The sequence below is a fragment of the Sorex fumeus genome, unplaced genomic scaffold, assembly GCF_029834395.1.
Source record: "Sorex fumeus unplaced genomic scaffold, SorFum_2.1 ptg000036l, whole genome shotgun sequence".
NCBI lineage: Eukaryota > Metazoa > Chordata > Mammalia > Eulipotyphla > Soricidae > Sorex > Sorex fumeus.
This window is the reverse complement of record NW_026606093.1, coordinates 1,443,670-1,470,723: the sequence shown is the minus strand read 5'-3', so window position 1 is coordinate 1,470,723 and position 27,054 is coordinate 1,443,670. Positions and strand designations below refer to the sequence as shown.

The following is a 27,054-nucleotide window of genomic DNA, read 5'->3' as shown; positions in this document are numbered from 1 at the left end:
TCGCATACCTTCTGCTTGTGAAGACAACATGAGGACCCAAAGCACAGTGACCAGTTGGCATTTATTAGTGTAGTTAATATTTGTCACTGGAGTAAAAGTCGTGGGGGAATCGAGACTTTGTTATCACAAAGAAATAAATAAAGCTTACTTTTAGGAAAATTCTAACCGAGGAACTGAAATCTAGCAGTAGCACTAGAGAAGCCCAGTCTTGTGTGACAGATGAAGCCGGGGTGGAAGTCATGACAAACTGAACCTAAAAGGAGCTTTCACTACCTTCTGGCAGAGCTGATTGTGGCTGCAGTTACAGAATTAAAGGAAACCTAGTGGAAAAATGAGCTAAAACACTTGGGAATACATGGGGGCGTGGATCTGTCAGGCAGTGAGCTGATTGTGATGGGACGATCCATTCCCCTCCCTCCAGAGTGGTTTAGACGGGAGCTTCTCCAGACCGCTTCCGATTGATGTGCTCCAGGTGGGCGTGCTCAGAGGTATCCAAGTCGATCTCATACTTGGCCAGGATTTTCAGGATGGGCCTCAGCTTCAGCCACCACTGTTCCTTGGGGATGCGGTGCCTAGAGGGGGGATGATGATGGCGTATTTCGGCACCCCAGTCGACTTCTATCACAGGCTATTAGAAATAGCACAGAAGGGGCTGGTCTGGGGCACAGGCATTAGGCCAAAGGGAGGGAGGACTTAAACCAATCAAGTTTTACTCCTACGAGACAAGGACTGAAGACGGGGAACAAATCAAGAGCACAGTTTAAATCAGTGAGAGAGGGAACACTCCAGAAAGTCAATGTACTCACTCAAAATCTGTCTGATCCTTCAGCTCAGTCACTGGCTGAAAGACCAGGGCCCTTTTACGCATACCGAGAACACAGCCAGAGTCTGGGGTGTTGGCAAAGATCCGCCCTGCAATAAGGAAAGGTCAGTCAGCTTCGAGCTGGAGCAGGAGCCTCTCTGGAGATGAAGGTCACCCCCTCACCCCACCTACCATTACGGTAACTCTCTTTGATTTTCCCAGACATCCAGTTCATAGCCTTGGCGCCCATCTTTGTGGCAAAATTCCTGTCAAAGGGGGTTGGACTGCCACCCTGCAGGAACAATCACAAAAATTACAGAGGGCCCAGAGAGATAGGACAGTTGCCTTGCATGCAGCTGAGACCTGAGTGCCATCCCTAGCACCAGCCCCAAGCCCCAGGAGTGATCCCTGAGCACAAAGCCAGGAGTAAACCCTGAGCACTGTTAGGTGTGGCCCCCAAACGAAAAACTATTACAGAGGGAAGGACATCAGTGCAGTGGCAATGCTATCAGAAAACACGGAGAAAAGGGAATGGTCCCTGGTTACTGCCAGAAGAAGTCTGTGAGAAGAAATGCTGAAATATGTAGGGGACGAGGATGAGCTGACCCAGCATGGTTGGCCACTGGTCACCTAGAAGAGTAACTTGCTTATAGGGAAGAGCGGTCTCACAATGGTCTCTTCTAGTCTGAGAGCGGCCACACCCTGCTGGTTTCCTTTGGTGCTAGTGGCCACTGGGTCAGTTCTCTGCCCCTCCTCAGCCTAGCAGCTTTTGTCGGTCACCATCATCAGTGGTGCAAAAGTGATCGTGGAGACCCAATCTAGAAGTTCTTGATGGTACCTCAGAATAATATAGCACAAGTAGGTGGAAAAGTGGGCAGTCGGGAAGAAAAAGAGGAAATAGTTCATACTCTGTCCAATAGGACTTCATTCCTGCAGGGGCTGATAAACTCACACAGTACTAGGAATCCATGTAGGGCTGTGAAAGGTAAAAGGCCGTCGGCTGGAAATGTCTGGGGTGGAAGAAGCCCGAGGCCACTCCTACCACCTGAGAGCAGCCTACTTGGATGGGGACTGAGTGAGGGTGACCGGTTTCCCTTCTTGAGCCACCTAGTTGGTGGAGACGGAGCTGACCACCAGCACAGCGCCTGCCCTCACTCAACAGGTGCCTAGGATACGCAGCAGTGTGGTGAGGAGCGCAGCGGGGAACGCCAGCATGAACTCAGCCAGCGAGGATGAGCGGTTCTGAGAAGGGTCCTTCTCTCTGGATCTCATTTTCCTCATCTGAATCAGCGGTGCTCTCCTGATGCTGCTTGTCACCAGGGGAAAATGCAGCAATCCCTGAAGCCATTTTTAAAATGTCATCGCTCAGGAGAGAGGTGCTACGGGCATCTAGTGGGTAAAGTCTGGGGGTTATACAACATATAGAACAGTGACCCACAACAAAGAGTTATTCAGCCCCAAATGGCAACCGTGTGCTGACACTGACAAGGGGGGCGGGGGAGGAGAGAGCGAGAGAGAGAGCGAGCGAGAGAGAGAGAGAGCGAGAGAGAGCGAGAGAGAGAGAGAGAGAGAGCGAGAGAGCACTCACTGCGTTGGAGGAGGCCTGGGTTCAATCCCCATCACCACATGGTTCCCCAAACACAGCCAAGAGTGACCCTAATCACCAAGCGAGGAGTAGCTCCTGAACCGCCAGGTGTGGCCCCAAAGCCATAATAATGTATTGAGGGGCTGGAGCAGTAGCACAGCGGGTAGGGCGTTTGCCTTGCACGCGGCCAACCTGGGTTCGATTCCCAGCATCCCATATGGTCCCCTGAGCACCGCCAGGGGTAATTCCTGAGCACAGAGCCAGGAGTAACCCCTGTGCATTGCCGGGTGTCACCCAAAAAAGCAAAAAAAAAAAAAAATAATAATAATATATTGAAAAACAATAAAATAACAAATGCTGCCTTAAATGAGGAGGAGGGACTGCCTAATACCTTAAAGCTATTATCTCTGGTTTTTATTTTTATTTTAGGCACCATGGTTTAATTTTGGTAGGTATTAGTAATGTATTGATAATAATAATAGTAATGTATTAACAGTATAAATAAAGGTAGGGTTTTATGTAAGAAACATTTCAACTGCACACCTTCCACTGGAGTGTCAGTTACCCGTTCCCCTCCTCTTCTGGGTAAAGGTATTTTGATTGTCCTCGATTGCAAGCCCAGCCCCTGTGACGGCACTGAAACTCCATGGAGCTCGGCTGGCCGTGTGTGGCGAGCGGGCCCGGGCGTCTTCCCTACCTGCTGCATGTGGCCAAGCACGTTCTTCCTGCTGTCAAAGATGCCCTTGCCCTCCTCGGAGTACAGGTTGAAAATGAAGTCAGTGGTGTAGTTCTCGTTGCACTTCTCATTCCTGCCAGGGAAAGGCCAACAGCCGGTGACTCTGACTGTCTCTCCCTCCTGCATCCACTTCCTGCCTCCGAAGGCTTTCTTCTCCCCATTTTAAAGCTGATCTATCTTTCTGCTTTCTAGGCCACACCCAGCAATGGTTAGCAGTCACCCCTGGCTCTGCCCTCAGGAATTACTCCTGGAAGTGCCCAGGGGTTCATGCGGGATGCCGGGGATCAACCCTAGATTGGCCACGCGCCAGGCTCTTCCCCACTGTGCGGTTGCTCCAGGCTCTGTTCGCCCCTTTTCTCTCTCCTCCCAGATTCAAATCTGCTCCCTTTGTAGCCACAGATCTGTCAGAGTGCCCTAGTCATGGGCTAGAGCCAAGATGCTCCCCTTTCTTCTCCTCACTGAGGAACAAACCGTTGGCGAGTACCTTAACACCAAGCCCCTTTTCACAGTTGTCTTCATCTTTTGCACCAGATGTTCAACATTCGCCTAAAAATGAAACAGGAAATTCTGAAAAGGTGAACTCCAGAGACAGTTGTGCAACTGCAGAGATTTCTTCCCCACCAGGCCTTTCCAGGAGGGCAGGGCACATGGAAAACTGTCCAGGAAAAGCTGCCTGGAAAAGCTGCAGTCTAGGGCTTGAACTAGGCCTAATTCCTTGAAGAAATTTAGAGTAGGCTGAAAGGTAAAGAGAAGCTGCAAATAAGGCAGAACTGGAGGAGGGACAGTCAGAACAGTCGTGGCAATTATCAATTTCAGGACCTTTCCACTCCCAACCTCTTTCCTGGGTGGCTGACGCCATTTCCCTCTGTCCCAAGTGTCCGTGTGGAAATGGGTTGCTTGTCTGTACAACGGTGACTCACCCGGAACAGTTCCTTCATTTATTTGGGTGCTGAGTTGGGGATGAAGGGGACTCCGGGAGTGGAGGGGGACTTCCCCACCCCCACTGACAAGGCTTGGCTAAATTCTCGGATCAGAGGCTTCCCTTAGCCTGATTGCCCTCCTTTTTGTCGCACCTTTTTCTACCAGCGCACTAGGACCTTGGAAAATAAGTATCATACAGTCCCTCTATGAAACAAGAACCAGAGCTCCATCCCAGAAGTCAAAAAAGTCTCCCCTTCAAAAATGGAACATTAGGGCAGGAGAGCTAACACGCTGCTGACTAGCACGCCACAGCCCCGCAGACCCTGGCACGACACGGTCTCCAGACACTGCTAGAAAGCAGCCCTGCAGGATTCCAAGCACTTTCAGAGGGGCCTAAGGAATCCCTGGACCACAGGGCCCAAGCATTGAAGTGCTGGCCCAGTTGGCAGAAAATTAAACCACCTACTCAATAGTCTCTTACGTAACACAGATAGTATCTCCCCTGCACGCCATGTTAAGAACTGAAATGCAAGGGCCGGAGTGCTTGCCTGGCACTCAGCTGATCTGGGTTTGACCCCGGCATCGCACATGGTGCCCTGAAAACTGCCAGGAGTGATTCCGAAGTACAACACCCAGAGTAAGCCCTGAGCACAAGTGTGGCCCAAGAAAAGAGGTAGGGAAGGGAAGAAGGGAGAGAGGGAAGGAGGAAAGGAGGGAGGGTGGGAGGGAGGGAGGGAGGGAGGGAGGGAGGGAGGAAGGAGGGGAAGAAAGGAGGGTGGGAGGAATGGAGGAAGGAAGGAAGGGAGGGAGGGAGGGAGGGAGGGAGGGAGGGAGGGAGGATGGAAGGAAGGGAGGGAGGGAGAGAGGGAAGGAGGGAGGATGGAAGGGAGGAAGGGAGGGAGGGAGGGAAGGAAGAGGGAAGGAGGGAGGGAGAAAAGGAGGGAAGAAAGAAGGATGGAAGGATGGAAGGAAGGAAGGAAGGAAGGGAGGGAGGGAGGGAGGGAGGAAGGGAGGGAGGGAGGGAAGGAGGGAGGATGGAAGGGAGGAAGGGAGGGAGGGAGGGAAGGAAGAGGGAAGGAGGGAGGGAGAAAAGGAGGGAAGAAAGAAGGATGGAAGGATGGAAGGAAGGAAGGAAGGAAGGGAGGGAGGGAGGGAGGGATGGAGGGAGGGATGGAGGGAGGGAGGGAGGGAGAGGGCTCAGCCATATACTATCTCTCAAGCGCTCAGCGAGCTGCATTCACGAGGGGAGGTCACGCTGGAGAATGCCTGCTGGCCTGCTGGCTGCTCTTCCTAGTCTTCGGGAAGAAGAGTCAACTCTGTTGCCGCTTTGAGCTCTCGGGACACACCGGGGCGGGGACACTCCCTAGCAGGCGCTTTCTGCTCATCTACCTGCAGGTCTCGAATGGTGAAGGGCTCCTCAAAAATGTAAGCAGCATCAGCACCGGCTGCCAACCCTGCCATGGTGGCGAGGTAGCCGCAGTAGCCTCCCATGGTCTCGATGATGAAGACCCGACGCTTGGTGCCTGCCGCTGACTGCTTGATGCGGTCACAGGTCTGCAAGGACAAGGGGGCCAACGTCAAAAGCAGGGTCAAGGATCTGATTCCTGTTACGACCATGAACCCTGGATTGACCCAACTGCCCAGGCCTACAGGGCACCTATATTTCCTTAGACCCTGGCTTTGAGGTACAGTGGGCAATTTGCCGATCACAGCTGCAAAACTTCTCCAGTGAGGTGGAGGGATGGCTACTTGATCATCGTCTAACTGAAACCCAAGCACGAAAGTTTGTAAGTCTACAACTGTACCTCATGGTGTTTCACTAAAAACAAAAAAACAAAAATAAAAAAAAACCTTCTCCAATGAAGGAAAGTGCCCCTGGCCATTCTGTTGAATCAGGGAAATTAGGCTATAAGAGCTCAGAAAGGGAAAAAGTAAACAGTATACAGAATGTAGATGCATTTCTTGGTTAGGGGACTCATGAAGAAGAAAAATAATACTTTTTTTTTTTGGCTACATAAGAGTCTGTAAGTGTCTGGACTGGAAGGAACATTTTCAAACATCATTTAGTTGATAGGGGAAGAAAGTTGATTAGTTTTTAGTCATCCATTTCAAGGTTTATGATGGGAAGTGGCGGGGCTCTCACCGTGCAGATAGTGTTGAGTGCCGTATCAGCCCCGATGCTGAAGTCGGAGCCAGGGACGTTGTTAGACACCGTAGCCGGAATGACCACGAATGGGATACAGAGCTCATCAAACTGCGTCCTGCCCTCCATCAGTTCCAGGCCGCCTGTGTAAGCCTGATAAGAGGTCAGTGGAGACAGGAATGAGACGAGAACAGGAAAGATAAGGGGGAGAGAGGAGAAACGATAGAGCACTCACCTCAAAGCCCCCGATGATGATGAGGCCCTGAATGTTGAACTTGGTGATGTTAGTGCTGATCTGCTCCATGTTCTTCTTGGGCAGAGTCCTAGATGGCAGGAGAGCGTGGGGTGTGCGGGACGGCAATGACGCGATGGGGTGGGAAAGAGCCAAGGGAGGGTGAGAGAAGTTAGTCGGAAGGCTCTTAGGACTCTCATGACGTGCTCCCCTGCCCTGGCCCCGCCGCTCTCTCTAGTCCAGAAAGACACGCTGGGCTCTAAATTGTTAGGACTGCTCCGAGATGTCTGAGTGGGCATGTCTGCCCCCACCCAAGTACGCATAAGTGAGGAAGCGAGGAGCAGAGAAGTCACACAACCAAAGCAGGAAGGGCAGACCCTGATGTAACAAACTGGTGCCCACGGTCCACGGGACAGTCTTATGGACAGATGGGGAGGAGGCGCTGCTGTAAAGCCACTGACCTCTTAGTTCCGAGCTTAGAGCCACCTTGGCCAGTCCAGCCCCCGACATAGCTCCAGCCAGCCTCCTCGATCTGTAGGGAAAGATCCAGCCACACGGGTCAGCCGGCGGCGGAAGCCCCAGAGAGCTAGTGTGGGATGATGCCACTTCTTGCTTCCACCCCAGTCACAACCCTCCATCTGTTTTTACCCACCTCAGTGAGTGTCTTCTACATGGGCCGTTCATCTACCACTACTAAGCACTCCCATCCCAGGAACGATATGAGAGTTTGGGACAGAGAATTAAGTGACTCGTTGCAAAGGGCAAATTGCAGTGGGGTCTGTCTCACTCCACTGCCTTATCTATTTCTTCTAATTAATTAATTAATTAAGGCTGTTTGGGGTCACGCCCGGTGATGCTCGGAAGTTACTCCTGGCTCTTCGCTCAGGAGTTACTCCTGGCGGTGCTCGGGGGACTTGATGGGATGCCAGGGGTTGATGTGAGGCACATGCAAGGCAAGCGCCCGCCCCGCTGTGCTATCGCTCCAGTCCCGGCCTTATCTATGTCTGCTTGGACCCCGAGAGAGATGACAGAGAAGAAAAGGGCTCAGGAAGGAAAGAGAACGAGCAGGTTCCCCTCCTCCACTCATTCTCCCATCACTGCTCCCCTGCCCCAGAGCAACTGCTCGCCTTCCTTTCGGGCCCGTACCTGGCCCTTGGCCAGGCCCTCAAAGCCGTCATGCACGACCAGCACGCGGTTGCCCTGGATGAGGCCAATCCTCACGGCGGAGCGGACGGCAGCATTCATGCCCGCGGCAGGGGCCCCCACGTTCATCACGGCCACCGTGTGGGACGCGACCTGTGAAAGAAGAAAAGACAGAAGCCCAGAGGTGAGGAGCGCAGGCTGAGAAGGAAAGCTACTCGCTGGGTCCCTCGATGGTCCTAGGACCAGGAGAGCACGGTATTTTCCCAAGGAATGCCAGCAGAGTTGTCCCTTCGTAGAATGGAGGCAAAATTCTTGATCACAAGTCAAAACATACACCCGGCCCCAAAAATCACTGTCTAATGAACACGGGAACTGCCAAAGCAGAAGTTCCCAAAGTATGTCCTTAAGCCGTGTGCATCACCATCTCTCTAGAGAGTCTGTTAACTCTATATAGTACTGGCCCCTGGTGACAAACCTGAATCCCGAGAGACACAGAATGTTCATCTTTATTTAATTTTTTGCTTTTGGGGTCACACCCAGCAATTCTCAGGGGTTACTTTGGCTTTGCACTCAGGAATTACTCCCGGCGGTGCTTGGGGGACCCTATGGGATGCTGGGAATCAAACCTGGGTTGACTGTGTGCAAGGCAAACACCCTACCTGCTGTGCTATCGCTCCAGCCCCAGAATATTCATCTTTAATAAGTAACCCAGATACTTCAGACATACACGAAATATGGAAATAACTATTCCCATGGAGAGTGGCTTGAGTACACCGGATTATTCCCTTACTGTCCCAGAGCAACGAACACAGACGCTGCCTCTTGCCCTCTTTCCCATTCCTTGCAAACTGTCTTCTCAGCCCTGCATTAGATCTAGGTCTTAGGTTACAGACAGTTAGAGAATACTAAGAATACTGGACTGGTAGCTGGGGTGGCTCAAAAAAAATTATCTTAGTAGGGTCAGGAACTCAGCACTGAAGATTAGACTGGGTAAAGGACGTTGACAGAGGCTACAGATAGCATCAGCTTTGAGTGTTTCATAAAGACTGGGAGAGGGAAAGGGTCAAGGAAAGGGAGCAACTTGCTAGTACCTTAGACACTGGAGGTCTGACATGAGCCAGGAGCTTGTACACCTCCCAGTTGTTCATGAAGCTCCTGCACAAAGTAAAGAGAGGGGGGATGCCTTAGGCCATTTCCCACGACCAGCAGCCAGAAGGATCCGGTCTGGAGTCTGGTTCCGCCACAGAGGTCCATAGGGCACACCTCTGAGGACATGACTGGGGCACAGCAGGAATGCCCAGGGGACAGCAAACGGTTCCACTGATACACCAAACCCTCTCCAAGCACTCTCCTCTAAGACACAAGTGGTTACCCCTTGCCTCGAGAGAAAAACTTCTCTCACTGGGGTCCTCTCCTGGATGCAACTATCAAGAGCTAACACGAGAAGGCATCCTCGGAGGGAACCAACCCTCCTGGTCACCTCACAGTTAAAGTCTCTTCAGGAAGAAACTACTGCAGAGCTTGTTCTCCAAGAAGAGCAAGAGGCAGAAGCTCAAATTTGGGGTCTGGAAATATGGAGAATTTGGCTTCATTTCAACATCTGAGTTCTAGAGCTCGAGGTTCTAGTCATTTCCTCACCGGCCTCTCAGTTTCATGGCCTCATCAAATTTCTTCTCATCCATGGCCTTGGTTACGTCTTTGGTCTGAGGGAGGAACAGAGCAATAATCATGACTCTAGCGTTCTGAAGGCATTGACATACATCCTCTAGTAATTCTGTTCAGATTCAGGCTTCTGACTAGATCCTGTCTGCCCTCGACCCCCACATTTTGTATGCCCCCAAAACTACCACAGAAGGAGAAGTTTTGCTGTTTTTACTCAGGTCCCTGAATAAAGTGCAGGAAAAGAAAAGGGCTGATTCAATGTTTTCTTAACTAGAATAAGTGTAGAATGGAGTAATGCACAGTCAAAATAGCATCTTCCTCCGTTCCACACTCAGGATCAGCCCCAAAGAAGCCTCCACACAAATGAGTAGAAGAGGACAGTCCGGCAGGTAACCCAGGTAACTGTCACACTGTCCTCCCGTTGTTCATCAATTTGCTCGAGTGTGCCCAGTAACGTCTCCATTTTGAGACTTGTTCCTGTGTTTGGCATGTCGAATACGTCACGGGGAGCTTGCCAGGCTTTGCCGTGCGGGCAAGATACTCTTAGTAGCTTGCCAGGCTCTCCAAGACGGGTGGAAGAATTGAACCTAGCTCGGCTGGGCTGGCTGCGTGCAAGGCAAATGCCCTACCGCTGTGCTATTGCTCCAGGTAAGAAGAAAGACTATTCATGGCATGTGCTTCCTAGGTGAATTCTGCTATGAGCCAGTGCTTTAGCCGAATAGTTACTGTATCTCTAAAAGCCATACGGTTCCAAGCAAGACTGGAGTTTATTTGAGTTGTAAGTTAGTGTGACTTCCAAGTCTCAGAGAGAAACAGGCCAGGACATGAGTAGCAAGCTGTGAAAATTCAGACCCAACCCCCAGCTCCTCGTGTTCACTCAGTGATATCAAGGATTAGAGGCACTGTTTCCTGAGCACTCCACATATCCAGGGACTGCATCGGACCCTTTGCCTATCCTCTCTTCAATCCTTAGAATAATACTCAAGGTGGGTATTATTAACCTCACGTTCAGAGAAACACGTTCAAGGAAGAAACTGAGAGGTATGTGCTGTCCATCAGACCTTAAAATAGTATTCCCCTGCTTTAAAGTAATTTTAATAAAATGATCGCATTTCTCTTCCAATAAAGATACGATGAAAGCATTTACACAGATATTATGAGAAATTAGGTCTTAATCCTATGTAGGGTAGAGCCTCCCGTTTCCGTTAGAGATATTTTATAGAGCAGTACACTGAGACTTAGTTAAAAAGGGTACAGCTAAAAAATAATAATAATAATATAAAAAATAAAATAAAGAGGGTACAGCTATGCAAAGCACTTCCCACCCCCCCACTCCCCGTGTCTATTCCATGTTGCCTTTCCATCTGCTCTTCTCACGGCACACATGGAAATCGGTCTTGTGCCTTTACACTTCCGCTCCAATAAGCAGGTTCTCAGGGCCCCAGGCTGATAGGAAGGGAGGCTGGGGTCAGTACTTACCACCTGGACACATTCCATAAGCGGGAGGCGGACAGCCTGGTTGCCAGAGAGGCTCACCACGCAGGCTGGAGTGTCTGGGGTTCCTTCCAAAAGCGCCATCACTGCTTCCACACCCATCCTGCTACCCTGCAGAAGTCCAGGGAACAAAGAGTCTGATTCAGACCTCCCAGGACACTGAGGGCCCTTTCCAAGTCACAGGGTTGAGTTCTACATTTGACTGCAGCCAAGAACTTAGTTTTTGTTCCCTACCCAACTTTTATCCAAAGCTTGATTTTTTTTTTTTTGTCTTTTTGCCATCATTACCTTAAGGATTCTAGAGAAACATGTCCTCTATAGTGATCAAGGAAACATGTTCGTCATACTCTTTCCTTCTTACTGATAAAATAAGAAGAATCCTGCCTCTCCCTTCCAACGAAAGTAGGACAAAAAGACACAAACTCTAGTGCCTAAGGTTGAATTTCAATCATTTCACTACTCAAAACTCTAAGATATTAAGCCCACCATTTGGAAAGTACACACTTTGCCAACATTCTTAGCACGAGAGAACTCAAGAGGATAAAATCGGACCAAGGGTCATTGTAGCCCAGAGGCTCAAGGCTGGGTGGCAGGCTCCAGCAATGGTTACGTCCCTGTCCTGTTGGAATGCCGTCCTCCCAGAAGAACAGCAAGCTGAAGGCTCAAAGAAGCTATGGGCACAGAGCCCTGGGACTTACCAAGATTCGGTCGAAAGCTGATGGTGTCCCGCCCCTCTGCACGTGTCCCAGGACAGTGACCCGTGTGTCATACCCAAGACGCTTTACCACCAGCTGAAAGGATCAAGAGAAGGACACAGAAGGACACACACACACACACACACACACACACACACACACACACACACACAGAGTTAATAATTAGATACTTAGATAAACCATGTATATCATGGTCTCTTGTAATGATTCTTCAATTGGCGAAAAACAAAGGGTACCAATACAGAGAACTAAAGGGAAACCCAAATCACTAGCCATGGGGGTTATGACTGAGTGGAGTATTACAGGGCTCTTCAGCTTCATTCATACTAACGTTCTTGATGTCTTCTGAGGTGATTGGTTTCCCATTTTTGTCAATGGCACCTTCAGCCACGATGATGATATTCAGACGAGAACCACGGGTCCTTGTCTGATCAAAAGGAAGAGAAAAACGGTCAGTGGAATGAAACTGGTCTGTGAAGGCTTATTTTCAAGGATAAAGTAAATTAATTAAATTTTAAATTAAATTTAAAAGGATAAAGTACCAGTACCTCACTGAGCCGACGACAAAGATGTTCCTCCCAGTCGTCATCTGGTGGACATTCAGGAATAAAAACCCAGTCAGCTCCACAGGAGAGAGAGGTAACAAGAGCCAGGTAGCTGAGATGAGAATCAGAAGCATCACCCAAGATGCTAACCAACACAGTCTCACCCACATCCAACCAGTTCCTTTGGTCTCCCTAGAAGGGCCCGAGAGCCCTCTGTTTTATTCTTGAAGAATAAGAGCATGCTAAGGTGGCTTCTCAATGTCTCTCTGTCAAGAGCACCTATTAATGCCCATCTGTACCTATGCATGGACACACATTTATACACATGACTGCAGTGTCCATGGGAGGAGGAATGGTGACTGAGAAAGGGAGCCGCACCAAGAGGAGCACGTTCTCCCCGAGACCTAGCACCTGATACAGGGGACCCTCCGGACTCTCTAGGGAAGAGAAAGAGCTACTGCAGGTCCAGAGAATGAGGAGTCTACATGGGGATCTTACCCACAGTGCCGGCCCATAACTTCCAACACAAAAGTCCTCTGGTGGCTGTAAGAAACACACAGGATTCACAGTCAAGAGTCCGAGTGGCTAGGTGCAAGCCTCCGCCCATGTCTGTGACCTCTCTGGGGGATGTATTTTCGCTGTGAGGCCTTCCAAGAGCAGGGAGACCTAAGGAGACACTTTGCGCTAAGGGTGACCTTTCTTCACTGACTAAACCATGGTGGGAAGCTTGCCACAAACGGGGAGAAGGAGTGCAGGTAGGACAGAGAAGGGACAGTGACAATGGTAGGTGGAAATGGTCACTCGGGACAAAAACTGAGTCCTAAAAGGTGATGAGTGAAATGCATGATACCCTTTCAAAAGGTACCAATATTGCAAACCACAGCACCTAAAAGAAAAAGAGGAGAGAAAGAGAGAAGAAATGTACCTCCCATAGAGGCAGGCTGGGGAAAAGGGGTTAAGGGAAACTGAGGACATTGGTATGACTGAAACCACTTTGCATCAACAACATTGTAACTGTGTATCACATAGTAATTCAATTAAAAAAAATTAAAGGTGCACATGCTGCTGCTGGGCTGGAGCGACAGCACAGTGGGTAGGGCGTTTGCCCTGCACGCGGCCCACACAGCCGACCCGAGTTCAATTCCTCTGCCCCTCTCGGAGAGGCCGGCAAGCTACCGAGAGTATCTCTCACACACAGCAAAGCCTGCCACACTACTCGTGACGTACTCTATATGCCAAACACAGTAACAAGTCTCAAAATGGAGACATTACCGGGCCTGCTCGAGGAAATTGATGAACAACGGGAGGACAGTGTCTGACAGTATTTGTTTGATGCCGCTGCCCAAGCCCATGTGCTGCCTGTGCCATGTGTCGCTCCCGAGCACATGTGGTGGCCAAGCACATGTCATCCGCATCTCCCCACGTGAGATGTGGACTTTCATACTTTCATTATCTAATGCTGGGATATGTGCTGGGCCCCTTCTCCACTCTGGACAAGTCGATGTTCTTTCCTGAGTATCTTATTCTCTTTCTCTCTCTCCTTCCCTCTCTTCCTCTCTCTCTCTCTCCAGTCTCTCTCTCTTCCTCCCTCTCTCTCCCCCCCACCTCCCACTTCTTCAAAAAGTTCCAAATACTTTTATGTAAAAATAAAACAAAACAAACAAAAAAACAGAGAGGCAGTTCAACGGATTGAGCCCATACTATGCTTCCAGGAGGCCAAGTTTCTATCTGAGCACTGCTAGGAACCACCCCAAGCACTAAGCCCAAGAAACAGCCCCTGAATACCACAGGGTGTGGCACAAAATTAAAAATAATAATGATAATAATTTAAAAAACAACAGTAAAAGGAAAACAAAATAAAAAAGAGAGGACCTGACTTGCCTAGAATCTTTTTGGAGTGCCCTGGCATAGACTATTACCCTTCTTCTTGACCTCCTACAGAGCCTCCCCAAGGTCCCCTCCTCTCTAAGCAGTTGTGTTAAAATCCTCCATAGTCACTATGATATGGGTGGAAAGCACAGCCGAGGTTTGTGGCTCCTTGGATTTGTCTTGGACTGGGCACTAATCAGTATGAAAAGGCAATAACAGGACATGACAGGTGTTAAAGTCCTCAGGGACACGTGTCTGAACAGCGGGTCCAACAGTGGCAAGAGGCGAATCTTGATGTTTTTAGAAAGCAGCACACTTTTAGGGCTAAGAGGCTCCCAGGAGACTGGTGATTATATAGTTAAACAGTTCACTGGATCACTGGATCACTGTCATACCATTGATCTTGAGCGGGCACCAGTAACATCTCTAATCCTCCCAGCCCTGAGATTTTAGCAGCCTCTTCTTACTCGTCTTTTCCCAATGACTGGAGGCTCTTTAAGGGTCATGGGAATGAGACCTGTTGTCATTACTGTATTTGGCATATCGAATATGCCACGGGGAGCTTGCCAGGCTCTGCCCGTGTGGGTGGGATACTCTCGGTAGCATGCCGGGCTCTCCGAGAGGCATAAATAGGTAGGAAGCGTCTATAATGTGTCAGAAAGCAGCCTGGAGTGTGGCAGTTAATAGTTAAATAGCTAATACGGATAAACTATTCAAACATTTAACCTTCTTGGTTCCTACTTTTGAGCCTGTCCCAGATGCCGTCCCCCGACGCTGCCTCCCCCGAAGTCTCCTTACCTCTGAGCAGTAGTAGTAATAGCATCAACAATCTCAATGATCCGGTGCAGGGCTGAGTCAGTGCCAATGGTCATATCAGTGCCACAAAAGTCATTGTCAATCGAGCCAACCAGGCCCACGATGTTCAGGTAGCTGGACTTCTTGGCCTCCTCAGCTGTGATCTTACCTGATAACAGGAAACAAACCAAAAGCCACTGGGTAAGGTATTGGCACACTAGAGAGAAAATTACTGTGACAGCAAGAACTGTTGCCAGTGGTGATTAAAAGCAACGACAAGAAAAGGAGGTGAAAGGTCACCTACTTGGTTGGGGGCAGTCCTGCCCACCATTTCAGTCAGCCACCAAGTCCACTCACTCACTGCCCTGCTCCGCCAAATCGCGACTAAATCTCCCGGGAGAAGCACGTCAAGCAGCTAAACCTGGTGGGAATGCTGAACACCCCAGAGTACCCACGGGAGGCAGGTGAGTCAGACCATCAAACGGAGGGTCCAGCATTGGCACCCACTCCCCACCAGTACAGCTACGCCAAGGGCTCAACGGCACCACTCCATAAACAGTCTCTGCAGAGACACCAATCTCTGAATAACTGCAGCTACCGACACCCGGAATGAGGTCTCTGGGGTTTTTTGGAATCGAAATGGGTCGCCTCGCCCCAACGCCCCATATTTCCAGAAGCCCGGGCAATCCCGCCCACCACTCCCATCTGCTGCCTTGTAGACTCTTTGGCCCAGACCAGAGATCTGGAAATGTCTGGACCGTGTGGCCACATATGCGGTGGCATGACACCTCCTGAAGCAACAAAAAGCTTAATAAATTCTGGGGCTGGAGCAATGGCACAATGGGTAGGGCATTTGCCAGGTTCAATTCCCAGCATCCCATATGGTCCCCTAAGCACGCCAGGAGTAACTCCTGAGTGCAGAGCCAGGAGGAACCCCTGTGCATCACCAGGTGTGACCCAAAAAGGAAAAAAAAAAGCTTAATAAATTCTTAGACAAGGTCTGACCAGCCCTGCAATCTGACAATGTTCACATAAACTTAATTTCTAGATCTACTGATACTGACATTGCAACTTTGTTAACTCATCAGTTGTTTTTATTTTCCTTTTTGGGTCATACCCGGTGATGTACAGGGGTTATTACACCTGGATCTGCACTCAGGAATTACTCCTGGCGGTGCTGGGGGGACCATATGGGATGCTGGGAATCGAACCTAGGTTAGCTGTGTGCAAGGCAAATGCCCTACCCGCTGTGCTATCGCTCCAGCCCCAACTCATCAATTTTACTCCTAGAATTGTATCAACAGTTTTTTGCTGCATTTTTCCTACATTAAATACAAAAAGTTTTTAAAAGTCACCTATTTGGGATCGAGGTAACAATTTTCTCCGATGGAAGATAGGGGAGTGCGGGTGGGGTGTATTTTGTTACACAAATGAATAGAGATGAGAATAAGATCTTACCCGATTTCTGGAGGTCGCCCAATAAGCCACTCCACTCAGAACGGAAGGTGTCAGCCCCAGTGAGGCTGCCATCGCCCCCAATGACACACAGGTTGGTGATCCCACGCTTCACCAAATTGTGGGCAGCACGGAGTCTTCCTTCTCGCTCCCGAAAGTCCTTGCACCGGGCGCTTCCAATTACTGTGCCTCCCTTTTGGGAAGACGCAGAAGTCAGCTTTTCAAATGGCACAGACAATTTGGGTTCAACTTGCTAAGAATGTTGCTCTGTTCAATACTACGAGGCTGAGATAACCACAAAGTTTCTTGAGAATTTCTTAGTATCTTAAGAGTTATTACCCATTGGTGGAAAATGGGCACTGGTGGAGGGATGGGTATTTGATCATTGTATAACTGAAATCCAAGCACACAAATTTGTAAGTCTACAACTGTACCTCATGGTGTTTCACTAATAAAAATTTTTAAAAAAGAGTTATTGCCCTTTCTGAAGAAAAAAGGAATGATGCTGGCTGAGATATCAAAGGGTCATTCTTATTTGGCTGTATCTACACCTTAGGGTGCTAAAATCAAGTCATTTTATTGAAGGCTGTGTCATTAAAGTGATTGTCCTTGAAGATAAGAAGGAAATGCAGAAATATCTACAGAGTTTTGAAATGATTTCTGACTTTTGAAATGATCTCCATCTTTTACAAGCGTAAGAAGAAGCAATCAGTCTTTAAAAGAATCTTTCTAGTGGCCCTAATCGTACTGGATTACATGCAGATTATTACTAGGAGTGCACCCCACTGTGCCTGGGAGTAATTTTCCTCCCTATGCTGTGATTTTTCATTGCAACCGGGTACTGCCAATCATTTCTCCTTTGCTTCTTAGGATCAATGATGTCAGTGGAAGGAGCCACAGTAAACAAATATTCATTAAAAAAAAATGCTCTGAGTAAAAAATATATATATATATATATATGTATATATATATTCTCGGGGGCTTATAAACCTGAAAGGTTTTTCACAAATCAAAGAAGCTCCCGGCATCCATAATTCTGAGAGTAAAGACAAAAATTTTAGTTCATTCTCAGATCTCTTTATGACAGGTATCATCATCTGCACAGAAAATTAGTTAGCACTACATATTAAACTTCTTTCCACAGATTTTTAGGGCACTGATATGAAGAATGGAGACACAGCTGTTAATTTGTAGACTTTTCAGTAAACCAGAAATGGGTATAAAATGATTTAAGAGAACGTAGTAAAAAAGACTGTGAATGTAATCAAGATAACTCAGAAAAGCTCTTGGTTCTTCCCTTTCTAAATGGTCTAGTTTCAGGGCATAGCATCACCATCACGAGAACTGGCAGATTTCAGCTGTGCTTTTGGCTCTAGTTCCGGTCGTCTGGTAAGGTTATTTTCAGGGCAGACCTTCCCTGTGACCCCAGAACAGGACATGTTATATGCCAGTTTCCCAAATCCTGTCTATGACCTTTCTATAGAACAAACAGTCCTGTGATCACATTCTCACCATCCGCCCCCCAACCCCCCTGCGTCCCACTTCAGGAAACCATGATGATGTTTGCTTTCAAAGGACAGACATAGCCCCTCTCTTGTCACTGAGTCATTTTTCATCCTAAAACACCACAGAGAGTTTGAGAAACCATGAGCCCTAACTCCACACAGCAGAGCCTGGCAAGCTCCCCGTGGCGTATTCGATATGCCAAACACAGTAACAACAAGTCTCAAAATGGATACGTTACTGGGCCCGCTCGAGCCAATCGATGAGTGGGAGGACAGTGACAGTGACAGTGAGCAGCCTAACTAGGATAGGGGTAGGCAGAACCAAAAAGGGGCCGGAGTCTTTTGAAACATACCAGCTGAAGCATCATGGAAACGCTCTCCCATGTGGCTTCCCTGATGTTATCTCCACCATCCACCAGGCCTTGATAACCCTGGAAGACACAATAGACTGTTCAGTTTCTGCTAGGTTTCCCCCTAAACTAGGATCAAGGAGGATTCCCTGGGAATAGGGCTCTGAGAATCAGCTCCTGTTATCACTGATTTCTGGATGCATGTGAGACTGTGATACTTGGTATAGTATAAGAAAGGAGAATGCAATTTTTTTCAATACCCTTTCACAGACGATCCAAATGCTGTCCTTCCTAAATTTAATCTTAACTCCTCTTATTTTTGGTTCATTCTATTTCCTCAATCCATTTCCCAAGGGAACTAGATAACAGATTTGATAAGAATCGAAGTAAATGAAATGGGATGTTGAAGGGAAGAAGGGACAGAAATGCGACTTGGAAATACAAAGAGACTAAACATTGAGGAGAAAGGCAGACAGACCAGATAGTACAAACAGACAAAGTAAGAACAAACTGGGAGATGGGAACGAAAACGCCTCACAAAATTGGGTGACCCAGAGAAATAAAGGGAGAGTCTCCCCGTCTTCAGGCTCTACCTCTGGATATACTGAATCCCCTATGAAATGACAAATTTCAGGGGTCTTTTATTTCCGTTTGGGGGGCTCATGGCTATTTCTTCTTTAAACACGAAGTATGAGGACCCGTTGTGCATATTCCTGGTGCCACCGTCATTACTGGAGTCAGAGTGACATGGGAGGAGTGATCCGTGGAAACAGTGGTTCAAGACAAACCAGACAGAGATTTATTAGAGGAGGCAAGGGCTGGGATGGGGACTGGGGGAGGGTCTGGGGCATGGAACAGGATCAGAGAAAACTGAGACTGACAGAAACAAAGCAGAGAAAACCAACCTCATGCACAAAGTAGACTCGGGCGCCAGTAAAGATACCAACTCGAACCACAGCCCTGACAGCAGCATTCATACCTGCAAGAGGGGAAGAGGTCAGGGAGAGGATACTCCTAGGAAAAGCAAGATATGAGACATTCTCCCCTAGGCTTTCTTTCTTAATCTAGACGACCACTTTCATCTAAATCTGCTGGCCTCCCCAGTGACACTGAATTACTATACTCAATGCTGAAGCTCCAAATAATCCCTTTTATCTCCCCTAGACACACACACACACACACACACACACACACACACACACACGCACACACGCACGCACGTACGCACGCATGCACACACAAATTCTGCCTTTCCTAATCTTTTTTAGTCAGAATCCCATAGAGAACCATAATTTGAAATGCTTAATAAGCTAAGAGACGGTCACATATCTAATCATTGAATTCTCGTCACAACCCAGGAATTACCCTCAGTTTACAGTTGGAAACTTACGTTTATAGAGAACATAGTTGGGGCCAGAGAGCTAGTTCAGTGGGTAGGGCACCTACCCTGAATGAGTCTGACCTGGGTTCGATCTCCGGCATCCCATATGTACTCCAGCACCACCAGGAGTAATTCCTGAGTGCAGGGCCAGGAGTAACCCCTGAGCATTGCTGGGCATAGCCCAACACCCTCCCCCAACCCATGAGACATGGAGGGAGGGAGGAGGAGGAGGATGAGAGAAAGAGAAAGAGAGAGAGAGAGAGAGAGAGAGAGAGAGAGATCAGAAAAGGAACAGATAATGGAATTATCTCTCTCATATGTGGGATACAGTAAGGGACTAACAAATGATCCAAGGCAACAAAGCCTAAGAACTGGTCTATGGAACTGAGTTTACCAAGAGTAGGGGTGGGGTGGGGCTAGGTGAACGAAAGGGGACCCTGAGACAACGATGGAGGGAAGCAGACACTCTGGGGGAAGATGCGGTGCTGGGACACTGTATGCATCAGATCCTCTCAACAGTTCTATAAATCATGGAGCTTCAAAACAAAGGTAAAGGTAAAGGTAAAGGCCCTCCCGTTGTTCATCGATTTGCTCGAGCGGGCCCAGTAACGTCTCCATTGGAGACTTCGTTGTTACTGTGTTTGGCATATCGAATACATCACGGGTGGCTTGCCAGGCTCTGCCGTGTGGGCGAGACACTCTTGGTAGCTTGCCGGGCTCTCCGTGAGGGATGGAGGAATCGAACTCGGGTCGGCCATGTTGGCTGCGTGCAAGGCAGACACCCTACCGCTGTGCTATATAAGACTCTCAGAAAACTCAGATTTTAATCCAGGCCCTAACATGCCTAAACCAACACAACTGACCTTTATGCCGTACCCTCTTGATTTCAATAGCATTCCAGATTTTTCTCAAGTTTGGCACTAAATCTAGACATACTAGCTTTGGTAGTCTTTTCAAAACAACACAACTCTCTCAGGCTCAGTGATCCAATAAGTCACAGTGCCTTAAGGATTGTGCCCAGGTCTGGTCATGGACTCTCACAGCCTTCGCATATGGAAATTTTTTAGTGTCATTCAGCTCGTGTCACTAAAATGAGCACTGCCACACTGCCCAGAGAGGCTGTGAACATGTGCAAGCAGCATCAATGGGGGCACAGGCTCTCACTGCCTTCTGATTTCTACCTTCATCCTATACATAAAACAATCACTTCAAATTTACGCCACAAATTATTGTTTCCATGGGGAGAAAAATGAAAACTTAAAACAGGGAGGGAAAGTGATTCTCCCTTTAAACTCAGTTCTATAGATCAGTTCTTTGGTTTTGTTGCTTTTTTTTTTTCATTTGTTAGTCCCTTACTGTGTTTCTTTCTATGCCCCATATGAGACCGATAATTCCATCACTCCTCTCTGAGTAGCTTCTTGATAACGAGAACTGTCTCTCCCAAGAGTAATATAGAGAAGAATCCTGTCACAACATACCACACATGGTGAGTGCTGCAAATATCTCTATTTTAAAAATAATCCCATGACTACTGTGCTAAGCACAATTTTGTTGACGACATATTGGAGATATTCCTGGTAACCCTAATCATATTTTGTCGCATGAAACAGGGCTGATGGTGATACTCAAGAATCCCTTACAATCAAGAAGGGATAATTACAACTGAATCATTTTAGCTACTCTTTTGAAGGATATGCTGTTGTTACAATCTAATGTTTATTCACAGAGTCCTTAACCATGACTGAAGAAATATTGTACCAGTAAGCAGGAAAGAAGCCAGTGATTGAAAAACTTACAGTATCAGACTAAAATCTAAAATATATTATGGCCATGGGCTAGAGTGATAGCACAGCAGGTAGGGCGTTTGCCTTGCATGCAGCCGACCCGGGTTCGATTCCCAGCATCCCATAGGGTCCCCCAAGCACCGCCAGGAGTCATTCCTGAGTGCAGAGCCAGGAGTAACCCCTGTGCATTCCCGAGTGTGACCCAGAAAGCAAAAATAAATAAATAAATAAAATATATTAGGACCAAGGAGCTTGTATAAGAGGTAAGGTGTTAGCCATGCAGGAGACTTAGGTTTGACTACATATGATCCTGCAAGCAAGCTTCACCAGGAGAAATCCTGGAGCAAAGAGCCTAGGAGTAAGCCCTGGGCAGAAACTGTGTAAGAAAAAAGACAGGAAAAGATATTATTGCGTAATCCAAAGTTATCTGGAATGAAATAGACTCGAACCAAAAAGACCAGACTGTCTGGTTGTTTTATATTTTATTTGTTGCTGTTGTTGCTTTACAGGCAGTCAAAGTTTGGTTTACACAGTTAAAAGCTCCAAATTAAACGGAAGATTCATTCACTCAAAGAAGAAATACTTTTTGTTCAAGAAAACAAATACTATCATGTTCCTGGCCCTGTCTGAGGCACTGGAAATGCAGCAGAGAATGGGAGAGACTCCAGGATACAAAGATAAAGGAATGGGAACGGTCTTCAACATTTATAAAGAATTCTAACAGGGTTACAAAATGAATAAAGAGAAAGTGCTATGTGAACAGGGAGACAAAGCATCCAAGCTTGCAGGAGGAAGTCAGGGAAAGTGATTCAGAAAAGAAAACCATGACCTTAAGACATAAAGGAGAATTTGCTTTTGTTTATTTATATTTAAAATGCTAAGGACTGAAACCAGAGCTCACAATTTACTTTTAAATCTTTTTTGGGGGGTCCAGAAAGATAGTGCAGCGGGTGGGGCATTTGCGTTGCACGCAGCTGACCTGGGTTCGATCTCCAGCAGCCCATGTGTTCTCCCAAGCACCACCAGGACTAATTCCTAAGTGCAGCACCAAGGAATCCCTGAGCATCGCTCGGTGTGACCCAAAAAGGAAAAAACATCTTTCTGTAAAAAATCTCTTTTGGATAATTTAGGGAGAGTGTTCCAGGTGAGGGAAACGCACAAGTAAAGGTCAGTGTTCTAAAATAATCTTAGTGATCAACAGACCTGTGGAAAAGTATTCACCACCACTGATAATTAGGGAAATGCAAATTATAATCACAATGAGATAGGACCTCACACCAGTATTGAAGGGTCCCAAACTTACTTGGCTTATTACTCCCTTTTCAGAAAAAAACATTTTTTTGTTTGTTTTTTTAACTCAGTGCCTGCCGAAATCTATCTTTTTTAAGCGAATACACAGAAGCATTCCCTAATTGTACCCAAAGTCTCTACTACCCCTGATCATTTCAATGCACCCACTGAGAGGTAGTATCATCACTTTAGAAAAAGCTGGCCTTTGTCAAAAAGCCCAGAAACAGACCAGAGAGTTATAGTACAGAAGGTAAGGCACTTGCCTTGCCCATGATCACCCCCAGTTTAATCCTTGGCACTGCATATATCCCCCAAACTCAGGAGTGATTCCTGAGTACAGAGCCAGGAGTAAGCCCTGAACACCACCAAATGTTGGGGGTGTGGGAGGAGTGGGGGAAGGGAGGATTGGGAGGGAAATATATATATATATATGTATAAATTTCAAGTTTGAAGACCCACTTTACACCCCTATTTAACTGTGTCACAAACCACTACTTCCCCAGAAAACACAGAACGGGATACAAAGAATAGTTATATTGGGAGTCCCATAAATTCTTTTGGCTCTCCTAAATAACTCACTGCCCATTCTGGCTCCAAACTCTCACTGGCTGCTCCATGTTCCCTAAATAGTCCTCTACAGCAGCTGACTTATTAGAAGCAACATGAAGGGTAAGATTACAGGCACCACCAAGGGCATATTCTGGGTATAGGCAAGAGGGGCTCTGGCCAACATCATAACCACGTGCTTCAGAGTCTCCAATTACAGCCTGTGGGGAAGAGGTTTTGGGAAGAGCTAATGGGTGATGGGTCTCTAAGAGGCAGAAAAAAACCTGACTCGCTCACTGCTTTTGTGAAAGCTGGGGCTAATAAAGTTCTTATATATCTTAATTGAACTGTGAATAAGATTTTTTAAATTATTAACGTCTAACATGAGGTATACATATTTGACGAATATGTCATTAAAAACTAGAAATCCTAGTTTAGCAATCCAGAGGATAAACAGGATGCTTATTCATGTAAGCCTTTAAAAGCAGGATAAACGTGCATTTGGAATTTGGAATGGACTGCCTGTCTAAAGCCAGCAGATTGAGCATATGACTGAGGTTCTTTCCAGCAGAATGCACTGATTTCCTAAGGCCAAATGTGTCATGGCTTAGCAGAGCGGGGGCCATTCCTGGGCTGGAAAGGGCATTAGGATTCGGCACCTAATCCGCCCCACATCTTGGCGTTTTGGTTTCAGGGTCTAGCATGTTTGATTCCTGGCCACACTCTTATTTTAAAAGATTATTCATTTTGCTAAACTCAGGAAATAACATAGCTGTGACTGCTGTGGGTTCTATAGGATCTAACTTTACTTTCCATGTGGCCCAGAATCCCTAAGGAAAAAAACCTTTCTCTCTCTCCTGAGAAAGCGAGGCACCATTCAAGTTGGCTCAGCAGGCTGCTTCAGTTAGGATCTCTTGACTCTACTTTTCAGTTTTCTCACCGCATTCTTGCCTGCCTAGAATTTCATCCTCCACCATTCTACGTGAACTGGAAAACTTCATTCTTCACCACTCTCAATCCCTACATGTACCTACATTGATGTTAAGTTGCTAACAATGCTTGTCACCGAATCCCACAAATCTTAGTCAAGCTGGACCTTTCAAAAGGAACTTTATCAATGGCTTTCTATGAAAAATGGTTCTTCCTTTGAAACAAGTAATGATTTTCCTAATGATCTCACAGCACATGATCAGAAACTAGGCCTCTGCTGCTCTTGGAATTTAGTTACATCCTAGATCTCTTTCCTTGTATATTCATTTTTTAAAAGCTCTTTCAATTTCTAGAGACCAGTTCTCTTTCATAATTTCATAATTCTGTCTCACTTTGATTTTTTAATAGGCTCTTAATTCCCCTAATCTAATAATCCAATTCCACAGGCCATCCTACTACGATTTTAGAAGCTATACAGTTTAAGAACTGAATGGCCTGGGGTTCTTTCCAAGGGAGAAGTGATAGTTCAGCAGTCTCTATTGCCTCCTCTAGGCTCTGCATTGTAATCTGGTCACTATTCTCACATTTTAGGCCTCTGTGCCCTTCTTCTTCAGTTTCTCATTTTAGCCTTCTCCAAATCATAAAATATCTTAACAATTATGATTAAGATAAGCTGAGAATATATTTAAAATCTGGATCTACCAATACATAAGGAGGTTCCTAAGAGCAGAGTACAAGTATGATTTGTTTTAGCACTGAATCTTTAACACCTGCCATCCTGCCTGGCACACAGTAGGTGTTCAAAAATTTAGTATTCATTAGCAATGCATTTGTTGAGAATTTACGATGCACCAGGCCTTGTTCCAAGCATTTTATTTGAATGAGTTCAATTTCTTGAACTCTGTCCTTTGCATTAAGTTTTCCTTGATTGGAGCTGGAGTGATAGCACAGCAAGTAGGGTGCTTGCCTTGCACGTGGCCAACCCAGGTTCGATTCCCAGCATCCCATATGGTACCCTGAGCACCGCCAGGAGTAATTCCTGAGTGCATGAGCCAGGAGTAAGCCCTGTGCATCGCTGGGTGTGACCCAAAAAGCCAAAAAAAATTTTTTTTTCCTTGATTAATCCAACAAAGGGCTATGATTTCACAAATGGATTCTACTTGGATAATACACACTTGATTTTTTTTTATTCATTTGTCTTACATAAGAATTTCAGTGATAGTAATGTATGATATCCTTCTTCATTCTATGATAAATTCACAAAGGAAATTAACTTATTTATACAACATAATGCAGGACTCTGTGTAGCAGGTGCTTAGCACAGATCTTAGAAAAGCCTACGCATAGGGCTGAAGAAAAACAAACAGAATAGCTGAAGTATTTTCCTCTCCTTTCTTTCATCATAATTTCTGTATATTTGGACCCCTTTCAAAGATATTCTGCCTCTCTTCAACACATCATAATACACAAGATCATCAGAGGAGAAAAAGATCTTTTTAAAAAAATTAAAAAAAATTTTTTTTTTAAATTACACACTGTGAGCCAAAGAAATAGAGCAGGCGGGGCACTTGCCTTCCACGCAGCCAAGCTGTGCTTGATCCTCGGCATCCCACCCCACCCCGCCTCAAATCCCTGAGCAGAGCTGGGAGTAAGTCCTGGGCACTTCTGGGTGTGACACCTCCCTCTTCCTCACAGATACAACTTCCTTATCTCCCATTTCATTTTTCCATGTATTTGACTTATCCAGTTTCCAAATTTCTCAACCCAGAGATGGATTCCCTCATCCCTTCTTTCCCTCACTCCTCCCAGCGGATCCTTACTGATTAATACTTCTGTGTGCTCTGGATTAAAGGGATTGGGGGAGGGGAGGTCACAGAAAAGAGTGAAGCCTGGTAGAAAAAAAATGTGCTGTCACATGTGAGGTGCCTTACCCTGGTCAAGGCAGGAACTCTACACATAATCAGAAGCAATGCCTAAAGCTGAAGACCACCGAAGACCAATTCTGGTTCTCCTCGTTCTATCATTTCTAATGAATTTTAAGTAAATCTACCAATTGCCTTTGCAATGACTTCATCACGGGTCTCCCTTTCACTCTTGCTTGAAAAATCACTAATCTTTTAGGTACTAGAGGATCCAAATATGCAGATGAACTTGGAAAGACGTTTTGTAACGATCTGAATAAATAACAGAACAGCAAGCAAGATCTAAAAGCACTTGGGGACTTAGACCTGACAGATTTTAAAACCCCAGGATTCTAGCATAAATTTGCAGCAGAATTATAAGGAGGATAATTCTGTTTTACATGGTAAGGAAGTCAAGAAACTCAAGGAGGTCTATGTAGAAGCATCCTCCTTACCTTGGGCATCTCCACCGGAGGTTAACACGGCGATGGCCTTGCCAATCCCCAGTGTTTTGGCTGCATGGTGCTCTTCATGGGTCATGATATTCTCTAAAATTCAAGATAATGGTTAGTTAAGACACAGCAGGATCAAGGTACCGCTAAACCAGGAAATGCCTGTTAGACTGACTACAGCCACTCAAGTCAAGCTCTCCAGCTCTGCTAAATCTGGACCAAGAGCTTTGGACTTCATCCAGAAGAGAATCACACCCCATGGAGTGACAAGCTGAAATGTCACAGTAACGAAGCCCAATGCCACAAAAGTCTGGGCTAATCCCTCCCTGATCCTTCCCCCTAATTGAAGCCTATTTAGAGAAAACTAAGGTCAAGGAGAAGGGCAGCTGACTAAAAAGAAATTCAGAAGAAAAGTTTGCTCAGCTTTCTTTTAACGAAGGGTTGGACTGCTGCACAAGGTAGGAATCAGATCAAGTTTGGGGCACTGGCTAACAAGCCAGAAAAGCAATGGTAACAGTTAAGATTAGGGCTTGGGGGTAAGGCTGGAGAGATAATATAGCAGGTAGAGCACTTGCCTTGAATGCAGCTAACCTGGGTTCGATTCTTGGTACCCCATATGTACCACCCCCAACTTGGCCCTGCCCTGAGCACTGCTGGGTGTGGCACCCTGCCCTCACCTCCCCCAAAAAAGATTAGGATTGGGTATTAGAGAATAGGGATAAGTTTGAACTGGAGCTTAGGGTTATAAAGACTTGGACAAGTTAATGGTGCCAGACTCAAACATAGTGAAAAACTTTCTATGGCCTTTCCTATCCCT

General features: G+C 46.9%; 1 protein-coding gene across 1 annotated transcript; it reads right to left on the bottom strand.

The window, feature by feature from the left end:
* Nucleotides 1-42: 42 nt before the first annotated feature.
* LOC130027166 (ATP-dependent 6-phosphofructokinase, muscle type) lies at nt 43-26,367 on the bottom strand. The gene is made up of 22 exons (XM_056117803.1): nt 26,241-26,367; nt 18,859-18,932; nt 17,957-18,034; nt 16,102-16,291; nt 14,647-14,812; nt 12,478-12,522; nt 11,983-12,091; nt 11,766-11,861; nt 11,417-11,509; nt 10,704-10,829; nt 9,201-9,265; nt 8,654-8,717; nt 7,566-7,715; nt 6,881-6,951; nt 6,423-6,510; nt 6,188-6,340; nt 5,434-5,598; nt 3,608-3,669; nt 3,085-3,196; nt 995-1,094; nt 807-912; nt 43-572 (listed from the first exon to the last, which is right to left on the bottom strand). Exons 1-22 carry the CDS (start codon nt 26,323-26,325, stop codon nt 428-430), a joined length of 2,343 nt encoding a protein of 780 aa, XP_055973778.1. The 5' UTR covers nt 26,326-26,367; the 3' UTR covers nt 43-427.
* Nucleotides 26,368-27,054: the final 687 nt, after the last annotated feature.

Coding starts and splice junctions, on each gene's coding strand:
- LOC130027166 (XM_056117803.1), bottom strand. CDS start 26,325: ATGACCCATGAAGAGCACCATGCAGCCAAAACACTGGGGATTGGCAAG. Junction 12,092..12,477: donor GTTATGGGCCGGCACTGTGG/GTAAGATCCCCA, acceptor TTCTCATCTCAG/CTACCTGGCTCTTGTTACCT. Junction 6,511..6,880: donor TCTAAGCTCGGAACTAAGAG/GTCAGTGGCTTT, acceptor CCTGCCATCTAG/GACTCTGCCCAAGAAGAACA.